At 37.8% G+C, this 11,633-nt stretch overlaps 1 protein-coding gene across 2 annotated transcripts; it reads left to right on the top strand.

The window, feature by feature from the left end:
• The first annotated feature begins 132 nt into the window (after nt 1-132).
• LOC127974830 (polycomb protein SCMH1) lies at nt 133-11,414 on the top strand. 2 transcript variants are annotated; one of them, XM_052578372.1, is made up of 16 exons: nt 133-186; nt 1,429-1,473; nt 2,268-2,345; nt 2,576-2,646; nt 2,740-2,974; nt 3,379-3,467; nt 3,659-3,905; nt 5,764-6,008; nt 7,529-7,699; nt 7,791-7,917; nt 8,022-8,222; nt 8,689-8,856; nt 8,959-9,090; nt 9,199-9,339; nt 9,682-9,824; nt 10,241-11,414. In XM_052578372.1, the coding sequence occupies exons 2-16, from the start codon at nt 1,449-1,451 to the stop codon at nt 10,361-10,363; spliced, it is 2,196 nt and encodes a 731-aa protein (XP_052434332.1). In that variant the 5' UTR covers nt 133-186; nt 1,429-1,448; the 3' UTR covers nt 10,364-11,414. The 2 variants fall into 2 exon arrangements, with proteins under 2 accessions (XP_052434332.1, XP_052434331.1); XM_052578371.1 differs by lacking the exon at nt 133-186 and adding an exon at nt 354-937.
• The last annotated feature ends 219 nt before the right edge of the window (nt 11,415-11,633 follow it).

Raw genomic sequence — 11,633 nt, 5'->3', positions numbered from 1 at the left:
ACATTGTTGTGAACACACTACAGAATAGATAACTAGTAGTTGCCGTCTTGGCTCATTTGATAGGAGTCTAATCGTCCCGTGCAGTCGCGTGCATCCCCTCCCCTCTCCTACACGCGCACTGAAAACATGGCGGATAAACACTAACCGTCACACTTGAGAAATCATACAAAAACGTTTCTCCGCAAGGTAAACAGTCCCCGTCATACCGTCCGTTATAACTGCCTGGCATCACTTTATAACTTAGTTTTGTTTGATGTAGAGAGGGGAAAAATACAGAAAAAGTGACTCAGAGAGTGCTAGAGGTTAGCCTTTAGCCAATGCTTGTCGTAGGAGGTGAAGTGTTGCCTTATAATAACAGAACCCCAAACAAGTATATTTTGATGTGTTTCTTGTGATCAAGGTCAGTATCTATAGCGTAAAGTATTATGAAGTTGCGAAAAGCGATACGAAACATGGAATGATGCTACACGTAGCATAGCAACATATTTGAGAGAGTGGAATTTTCTGTGCTACGTTCTTAAAAGTTTATTTATTTATATCGATAGCTTCACATAAATCGTCCACGGAGAGTTTAACATTATTTAAAATTTACTAAATAATAAATAATACGCTTTTATTAGAGTCATCGAGTCAAAACACTGTAGCGTCCCAGTGAAATCAGGCTTGGGCTTGTGAACGAATCGTTTAAGTGAATGAATTGTCCGTTTACCTGAATCGACTCATTCAAGCGTGTAGGGTGTAGCTGCTTTCCTGCCGCACGAATGAATCTTTTTTAATGAACTGATTCAAATGATTCGGGGCGCTGGGATGAATCAAATCCTCGCCACTCCTGCGCTGTCATTTATGGAGAGGGAGGGTCTGTGTGTTTGGCGCTCAAAGGCGCTCTGCTTTTGAACGGAGAACTGGAAATCTGGGAGACAGGAAGCCATCTTTTGAGGTATCTACACATACAGTTAGTTTTATTCATTAATTCTGCATTTTGACATAAAAGGGGGCTGTATAGTAACAGAAGCGATCTCATGCTCGCGAGAAGAATAACTTGTGTTCAGATTTATTGAACGGCTGGAAAACGGCGCGCGTGGTTTAACGGAATCTTTGAGTTGGTATTATTGTTTCCTTACAATTATTTTATATGTACTTCAGTTAAATATGGTGGGTTCCGACTGTCTTAAAGTAGCCCAACCTTGTCGTTTGTTGTTTGCCACTTCACATTGACCTTTTGGGCTGACTCAACGACCCCCTGAGTCATTCTAGGCAGGAAAATGGCAAAGTATTCAAGTTGTGCAAGGAAAATTATGTGTAAAGAAGCAGAGACCTGTGACAGCTGAACAGGACACTGATTCACTGCCTGAGAGAAACACAGACCAGATCAAAACCACCTCAAACAGACACTGATGTAAATCTCAGTTTTGTTATTGTCTTTTGCAGAGACTGGAATAAGCTGGATCATGAAGAAACCTGTACCACAGAAAGGTGATACTCTTATTTGTTTGGTACATTCATATATATTTACTTAAAAAAAAAAACAAATGCAAATAATAATGTCACATTATGTCACTATGGCAAATTAATATTTTTTCTTCTATAATTTATAGATCTATTATTGATAATGAATTCTATAAATATAATTATAACTTTCTAGATATGTTTTGTGGTTCTTGACACGTGATGTATTTTAATAAATACAACACCAAAACTTTAGATGTATGTACACAATTTCAAAAAACTATTCAAATTGAAATACCACAGCAAAATATACTAGCTTATAATAATGTAAATTAATATAAAGTTAAAATATTATTAAAGACAAGATTATAGTCAATAATAAAAAAGCAAATACACAAATTACAAGCAATAGCAATAAATAAAATAGAACAAATATACAAATAAAATAGTGTTTTTCAGATAGGTCTAAGTACGTACTATTCAGGTAAAAAAAAAAAACTTCCGAAATTGATTTTGCAAATGTAACACTGCACAGATGTCCCTGTAGAAGTTATGTTATAAAATGTATTCAGTCAGGAGTAGTAAGTTTTTTTTATTTATTTTTTTTTTATTGACAGTATCTAAGCACACAGACAGTAGCTAACCTAATGTGCTGAATTTGATCTACTATACTGAAACAAAATCACATACTAGCCAGTTATTTGTATTTTGTATTATTTTAATAATGAACGTTTTAACTGTTATCATGGGATGCATTCTGACTTATGATTCAGGCTTAATAATGAATGTAGATATATTGAAGTGTTTTCCTCTCCCAACAGCTATTGAGTGGAAAGATGGCAAACGAATCAAGCACGCTCGCAGTGGTCGCCCCTCTCGTGTCCCATCACAGTACCAAGGTATTAAACCCACTACACTATAGCTAGTTTGTGTCAGATACCTCAACAGGGATACCTTCAGCATTATAGAAATGTACATCTTAAAGTAGTTACGGAATAATTAGTTATGTTCTAAATGTTTTAGTAGTAATTTTTTTAACTATTCAGGTTTAGATTATATCTCATTGTTTGAGATGTAGATTGAATCCTAAGAGTAATTTGATTCTGACATGTTTACCTTTATTTTTAAGGGCATTTCAGTTGGGAGAAGTACCTAAAAGAGAAAGGAGCAGTTGCTGCTCCTTCTCACTGCTTTAGACAGGTGAGTCTTTTCATCCACACATGCAAATGTGGAGCACATCATTATCATGAACTATTATACATGCCATAACTGATCGCAAATTCTTATTCTCAGAGCACAACCCCTCCGGTGAATGAGTTTAAAGCTGGCATGAAGTTGGAAGCTCAGGATCCCAGAAACACTACATCTACCTGCATTGCTACTGTGGTGGGCCTGACGGGCTCCCGCCTCCGCCTGCGGCTGGATGGTAGCGACAACAAGAATGATTTCTGGCGCCTGGTGGACTCCTCAGAAATCCAGCCCATTGGGAATTGCGAGAAGAACGGAGGAATGCTGCAGCCGCCACTTGGTGAGAAAGACAACACTTCATACCACTTTGTCTTACTTTTATTTATATATATATATATATATATATATATATATATATATATATATATATATATATATTGCATTCCAGACCTTTGAATCTCAAAATTCAAAAACTTGATTATATTTACAAGGAAATATATATATATTTACTTTTACCTCAATATCTTGTGTTTTCATTATATGATCTCCTAAATTTAGTTATAGCACATTACTTTACATGTTTTTAATGATACAAAAGAGAAGAGAATATAGAAACAATATTTTAGTTAAAGCACTTAATGTTTCAACAAAGGTAATCAGCAACATCTTTTACTGTTGTAAAAATGTACTTTTGATAAAAATTTAAGTGATAGTTGACTGCGAATGTCCTGTGTTCTTCTCTAGGGTTCCGTTTGAATGCATCATCATGGCCCATGTTTTTATTAAAAACACTCAACGGAGCTGAAATGGCCCCAGCCCGAATCTTTCACAAGGTATCTGTCACAGACAAACACGATCAATAATCAAAGGTTTAGTTCAATGTATTATTCAAAGATTATTTTTTTTACTATATTCTGGAAATTTGATGCTAAAATTAGCAAAGTGTATAAGTTTGCCTTTCGTCTCTTTGCTTTTTGCCTGATATGTTTCACTTAAATTTGCCTACAAATCTTTGGACCTTCAGCAAGAACCAGCTGCCCCGGAGCAAAACTGTTTTCAGGTGGGGATGAAGCTGGAGGCAGTGGACAGGAAGAATCCTCACTTCATCTGTCCTGCCACAGTGGGCGCGCTGCGGGGCGTGGAGGTTCTGATCACCTTCGATGGCTGGCGGGGCGCTTTTGATTACTACTGCCGCTACGATTCCAGAGACATCTTTCCAGTCGGCTGGTGTGCACTCACAGGAGACAACCTGCAGCCGCCAGGCACTAAAGGTGGGGATTACTCGTATGAATTCAGATGTTCACTACTGTTCATGAAAGATTAAAATCACATAAAAATACAGCACAACTGTATTCATCAATGATAACAAATAAATAAAAATTAGCAGTAAATCAGCATCATATAATGATTTCTGAAGGCTCATGTAACACTGAGGATTTGAGCAATACAGGTGAAAATTCAGCTTTGCCATCACAGGAATATATTTAATTTAGGTTTAATAGAAAACAGTTTTTTTGCGAATACATTTTTTTTTACTGTTACGGTTTTACTGTTTGATCACACAAATGCAGCTTTGTTTTTTTAGTTTTTTTAATATATAAATCTTACCAAACTTTTGAGTTAGAGAGTTGTGTTAAGTTGAGTCTTGGAGATAATGGGCATTTATGTACATGCATGTTCATATTGGATGTTTTTATACCAAAGCAACTGAGTATCTATCAAGACTTACGTTAGACAGGCATGTTTAATTCATTGGGATAAAGAAGATGTTACTTTAATGATGCAAATGTGACAACACAGAAGTAGAATAAACAAAACAGAAGTAGAATAAACAAAACAAAGAAGAGACAAAAATAGCCTGGGTAGAAAAGTGTAAATTATAGAGGTAATAACACAAATAAAAAGGGATAATTCACCTGAAAACGTTTAGAAGGACACGAAGGAGAGTAAATGATGACTTTGTTTTTTGGTGGACTGTTCTTTTAAGCAATAAAGGCATTGGATCAGAGATAACATTGGAGTTTTGGTTTACAAGGAGCTGGGATCCACCCAGCTGGCACTGCTGCAAACCCTGTGCCCAATAGCAGACCTCGCATTAAAGAGCTGGTGTAACTGTTTGAGTTTGAGACAACGCAAGGCCAGCACATTTGGCAGAGGAAAACAAGCCTTTAAAGGCCCTTTAAACAAACACTGAACTTCACGGCTAGTTGGGGTAAGCGAGTTCTAATGGTGTTGTATTTGTGAGTCTTTATGTTTGAAGGAAACTTGGAAAATGTGTAAACATATCATTCTGGGAAAGAGCCAAAGCAAACTCCGTTGTGTTTGTGCTTGAAAGATTTTCAGGATTAACAGTACTAGAAAGTTGGTTGTTGTGTCACTATCCACAGACTCTAAGACTTTAGAGAGCAGATCGAAACTAAGGGGCAGGAAGGAAGTGAATTGACTGAGAGAGTAAGAGGCCACAAAATTACACACACTGCAAGATCAAGAGCAGACCCTCGTTCACTGAGATCGTACAGTCTTCATTTCTCTTGAGTTGGATGAGTACAATTGCAATCCTGGCCTCACTAACAGGTCCGTAAAGCTCTGAAGTGTTTGTTTGTGTTTGCTGTCTTTTGCTATAAGTTGATCATTTAGATTTTTCTGGTCTTTTTGGCTTACTATAGGTATTTTTATTGCTGTTGAAAAGGGATTGTGATAAATGTTCAATGCATTCTTGTGTTCAAAATTTAAAACTGTTCTTTCTTTCTAGTTTTTTTTTCTTCTCAAGAATCTGTTTAACTCACATTATGTGGATCTCTTTCTCTGTCTTTCATTCTCCCTCTCTCTCTCTCTCTCTCTCTCTCTCTCTCTCTCTCTCTCACATTTCTTTTCATCTCTGTAGCACTTCAGAGACCACTAGCACCAAAAATGTGTAACACAACTAATTTCTTTGTTGAGATGGCTCAAAGAAAAATGGGTCAGCTCTGCACACAAAGCCTGCCTTTCTCGTCTTCTGCTTCTATGTTTGTCACTGTACGTTGTGGTATAATGCCCTATGTAAACTGTATTTTCTTTTTTATTATATATGGTTTATTATATATTTATTTATATATGTATGTAATTTATTTTCTTTCTTTCTTTTTGCAGTTGGGTCACCAAAGGCGCTAGGTGCAATTGGTTCCCTACCAGAAGGTGGCATAGAGGGGACAGGCATGCCACCTACACCCGGCAGACCCCCACCCCAGAAGAAACGTAAGCCTGGCCGCAAGAAAACCAAACTATCTGGGCCCTGGGGTCAGAAAGGAGCACTTGGTTCCCAGACAGGCCAGCCTGGAAAGGAACTGGAATCTGTTAAAATCCCGAAGAAACGAGGCCCCAAACCAGGGAGCAAGGTATAACTGTATTTAGAGTCATTACAATCAATAGCATGGGAGCCATTACAGTCTTAACTTTACTGAGAAATTCTTGTTGCACAAGGAAGATAAAATATTCTTTACATTTTATATGATCAGCTCAACATGAAGGCTGACAATCCTCAGAATTACTCAGAAATCATTTTATGGCTAGGTTACGTCAGGGATGTCCTAATGTGCCCTTCCCTAGGGATTTGATACCTGGGTTTCTGTCATGCAAAGTAAGGGGCGTTTCAAACAAAACACGTTTTTGCATTCCACTGCACTGCTTTTCAATTGTAAACATGCACTACACGGATGCTTTTGACTTTTGCGCTCACATCTCATAGTGGACGTGTCCTAAAAATCCAGCATTGAAGATGGAAGTAAAAAAATCATTTATTAAGACTGTGTGGGTTTTTTGACACATCCCACTACTTTTAACACTCGGTGAAGACATCCGTCAGTATTGAGTTATTTTTGCAGCTTTATAGGCCTTAAACCGTTAAATACACACTTGTATGCATCAAAATGCCCATCTTAACTACCTCAAAAAAACAGTAATTATTAAGTGAAGGCATACAGCTGAGAAAGAAAACATGTTATAGTATATTAGATAGATACAACAGCTCTTAAATTGACTGCAGTTCAAAACCCCTGCTGTTTGTCATTGCCACAGCCACAGGCTCTAGTCAAACGAATGTGGAAGCAGTACAGGTTACGAGGGAGCTTCAGCAGAACATCAGTGAACTGCGGTCAGATGAGATGTTGTCAGGGCGCATGTCAGTAAAAATGTATTTTCCTGTCCTGTCAGACGTCATACTGTGCTCATCACACATGCTCTTCACTTGCATGCACAAATACAGCGGTGCGTGCTGCAACCTGTACCATTTCATATTAATGTTCAAATGAAACTACAAGCATGTGTGTCAGATCCGCATCACATTCAGCAGCGGCAGCTCTTAAAGTAATAGCAGCCAGATAACCTAACAACCCAGCTGCTGTGATGACTGTTAATCAAAGAACAAAGAAAAACAGGAAATCAATCACTTTTGTTTTATTTATTTATTTATAATTTAGAATGACATTTATTATAATGGGTTATTCAAAGATTGTTTCAAGTTCACTTAAATAAGAAGTTATTTTTCAAAGTACATTTTTTTTAAACTGATAGCTGTAATGTTGAATGGCTATAATCAATGGTTAAATATTAAACTATTAAAAATATGATAAAAAAACAATATAGAAATTTCAATTTCATAGACAACATTGGTATTGATATCAGTAATTCATGCCTTCAGTCATAAAAAAAAGATGCCATTAAACAAATGCTAAAGGTGATTTCTACATTCATTTCAAGATTAAATGTGAAATTATTGCAATTGAAAAGTATATTTAAAAACTTATATTAGGTAAGTTTAACTGTTTTTTAATTGATTGACAGCAATATTTTTGATGTTTAACCAAAATAGTTTAAATGGGAGTTTGAATGTGTTTTGTATATTTATGTTGTGTTCTAGCTAAGCTGGGCCAAGAGGACAGCGTGGCTTGAAGGAACAATCGGAGGTCCTGGTAGACCTATCAGCAAACCTAGAGGCAAACTGCCAGCCAACTGGCCCCCGAAAGTGCAGCAGAACCCAACAGATCCCATTAAGATACCAAAAAAGAGAGGCCCCAAACCCGGCAGCAAGGTGCAACTCTTTACTAGAAATCAAAGTGATAATTATAAGGCAGCATCATTATTTATGCAGATTCCTCCTGACCATGTTTATTTGTATATAGAGAAAACCCAGATTGGGACCCAACCCTATTCCCACCTCCCCAAGCACTAGCACTCCAGAACCAGACACCAGCTCAGTTCCGCTGGACAACGCCACCATTCCCAGCTCTGCCTTACAGGCACCTACAGGTACTGAAAGTTTCTCAGATCTCCCCCCCCCCCAAAAAAAAAAGTTAATTCCTTGTCATATATTGTCTTTGCTAAAAACATCCTTGCAAATACTTGTGTGTCAGTATGTGTCTACCTGAATAAGTATGGGAAAGTGGGTCCCCATCTGGATGCACGCCGAATCCAGTCACTGCCAGATCACTTTGGGCCAGGCCGAGCTTCCTCTGTGCTGCAGCAGTGTGTTCAAGCCTGTGTTGACTGTGCACATAACCAGAGCTCAGTCTTTTCCTGCCTCAAACCAGGCTATGGAGGAGAGCTCATATCAGGTCAGAATGCACAGACCCACAAGGCTATCAGAAATTAACTGAGAGCCTCAAAAGTTCTGGACTTTTTGTTGCCTTGGAAAATATTTAATTGCAATTTTCCTGCAATTACAAATAGATTTTAAAATGCTGATTTGCTGTGCTTTATAGGTTTGCACAGTTTGGCCAACCATTTTGTGATTCGTTTTTAATTAATAAATATTTTTTACAAAATGAAACTTCCCTATTGTAGTATTTCACTGTAAAAAAATTGCACAATAATTAAGACAAAATAAAATACTTTTACAGTACTAATATTTATGGGAACAGTGCTGGGATTCACTCTAAAACACACAGCGCTTATATTTATTTAATTCAGTCGCAGGCTTTGCTGTTTAATAATCTCACTAAGCCATATTGCAAATTTGTTTTCATTTCAATTAATTTTGCAGCCCTTATTTTAATATGCAGCCCCATTTTTCTTTTACAGCCTATTTTGAGCAGCAGCACCACACTCTAACACTGCCGGCAGTGAATAGTGTGACGTATGTGCTACGCTTGCTGGAGAAACTCTGTCACAACCTGCACTGTGACCCATTATTTGGCAGTCAGCCCGTCCCCGTGGGAGGACTTCACTATGACAGCCGGATGTACACAGGTCAGCGCTCATGTGTGCAAACACATTTGCTGTGGCTCATTACTATATTCTTTGATCTTACCATTGTATAGATGTTAAAAGAGAGCCTCATGTGTATTGTAGAAAGGAGAAACTTTGGAGAAAGTCTGAATTCTGGACCTGGTCGGGGCACTAAGAGGTTCCTCCAACATGATGCCTACAACAGCAACTCTGCACCGCACAAAATAGCTAAAAACCACCGTCTCTCCTCGGAAGGTATTTCACACTGTTGTTCCCACTGCTAAAACAGCATTTAATTAGTGGACTCCTCTGATGTTTGTTGGCCCTCTTTGTAAGTGTTTTTGTATCGTTGTGTTTGATCAGAGCCCTTCCTGATGGAGAATGGGGTTGGCAGCTCGGAGGTGCTGAAGAAAACACACTTGTCCTCTGGACATGTCTTTGCAATGCGTTCCCTTTCTCAAAATAGCAGCTCTCCGCGGAAACTACATCGTCTGGGCTCAACAGGTATGCAAACTAGCCCATTGTTGAAGATCAGTTGTCATATCCACAAAATCACATTGAAAATATTGATTTCAAATATAATTAAACTTGAAAATTTGTAAGATTTTTTCTAGGTTACTAATTAAATTTAAGCAGATTTGTGACATTGACTCCTTTGTACAAAAGGTCAGATATAAAGCAATTCAGTCATTTTCAGTGTCATTCAAAAATGTGATGCTGCTAATATCTTTTTTGTTATTTGTTAATAATAGATGTAAAATTGAAAATGTTTCATTTTGCATTTTAGACTTTTCGATCCCACTGTAAATCTCAATATAAATTATGAATTGATTGATTGCCGCCCAGGTTCAGAGTGTTTTCTGAGCTCGAGGGAAAGCCCGCGACCCAGTGGACAAGACCCCAACCTGTGGACGGTGGAAGATGTTATGCAATTCATCAGAGACATTGACCCTCAGCTCGGACCCCATGCAGACCTCTTCCGTAAACATGTAAGTGAGGAATACAGGGTCCATAAAAAAAGAAAGAAAAAAAGCTGTAATTTAGTTGAACTTTTACATTTTCATAAAGTTTGATAAAGTCTTAAAAAGTCAAGGGACGGAAAAATGACTATTGCTATACAGCCAACTTAAAAAGGCGATCATTTAAGCTTCAAGTCAATTTGCACATCATAGTTCAGATGCATCAATTAGTGATGAAAAAATTGCAGAGCTGGTGGAAACAACACGAGACTGGCCTGCCACGACTGTCAGGAGCAGCTCGACAGTGTTAAGTGAAAGTTCCAACATTCACGAGAAAACATTTTGGGGCATGTAGATTTTGTGTCCGGTATCTTCTTACACATGAAAGATGTTCTGTCTTAAAATGCTAAACATTGTCTTTTCTGGTTGATACTCTTCTTTTGCAGGAAATTGATGGCAAAGCACTCCTCCTGCTCCGCAGTGATGTCATGATGAAATACATGGGGCTGAAGTTGGGTCCTGCCCTTAAACTCACCTTCCACATTGACAGACTGAAACAGGGCCGTTGACATTTATGGCACTTCAATGGGTTTCGACCTTTACCCCTTCTAAGCACATTTGAAGATACATGGCATGCTGGGATCTTTGTGTCCCCCAATACTGTAGCAGGTGTCGGCAAGCTTCAAAGCTCCGCCCATCTCGTTTACCTTTCATTTTGTTCGATAGTCCATTTCTCCAGGTTTTAATGCATTCTGTTATTAATTATAGCACTGTTATAATCCGTTTTTAGGACTGATATTCTTGCAGCTGTTCTCACGTTACACTTACGGTTGTGTTTGTACCGTATCAGAACATTTTACATGTTCTTACTTGACTGAAGCAGTGAAGTGGACCATATAAAGGCTGTTTTTGAGCCTTGATTTGTACGACATACATTTAATTGTATATGTTACACCCTACATCAATAAGGGTGTTTTTTAAGGCTTTTTTTATACAAGACTGATTTTCTTCAATTAACTGCATATAAACACTATACCTCCCCAATAATGCTGGAAATCACTCTGGCCTGACACCTCAAGAGACCATTACTCATCCTCCATACTTTATACACATAACACGTTTAGGAATTTAGATGCAGTCACACTAGACTTAGAGCATGCAAAATTACTTAAGAACAAATATGGCCAACAGGATATGATGTCATTCTTTAGCATCTGTTTGAATCTATTGTACCTGACAAATAACAATGCATTCATAATGTTATACTATCTGCTCCACTTTACAGCAACACTGCAGACAATACAGTGTTAAAGTCATTATTCTTTGCATTCCATTGGTCCAAAAGGTGTGTGACATTTAGATTCTCTGTTGGTCAGATGTCTTTGGTCATACCAATTAGCAGTTCAAAGCAAATCACATGACTTAGTAAACTAGCTTTCACATGTTCAAATATGGCAGGAAGTCTAGTATGGCCGCACCTATTATACACTCTGCCTGTATTTTATATCGTGTTGATGTTTACAATGTCTTAGTTATTTGTACTTTTATACAATATTGTAGAGTGCATACGTTGACAGCATTGTACTCTAAGCTTCAATTAAAAATATGGAGCTTTTCTTCTGTTAGTTGTTTTTTTTTTCATGACTTTAATTTAAAGGAGTCATATGCTGTGATTTCAAGCTCTTGGTGCATGAAGAAGATCTGTAAAGTTGCAAAGACTAAAGTCTCAAATCCAAAGAGATATTCTTTATCAGAGTTAAGACTGCCATGCCCCCTTAAAGCGGCTCTTTCAAACATGCCCCCACATGTCTACATCACTATGTGAAAATATTTGCGTAA

The sequence above is a fragment of the Carassius gibelio genome, chromosome B16 (assembly GCF_023724105.1).
Source record: "Carassius gibelio isolate Cgi1373 ecotype wild population from Czech Republic chromosome B16, carGib1.2-hapl.c, whole genome shotgun sequence".
NCBI lineage: Eukaryota > Metazoa > Chordata > Actinopteri > Cypriniformes > Cyprinidae > Carassius > Carassius gibelio.
Note: the sequence above shows the minus strand (reverse complement) of the source record. Positions and strands in the feature narration are given on the sequence as shown.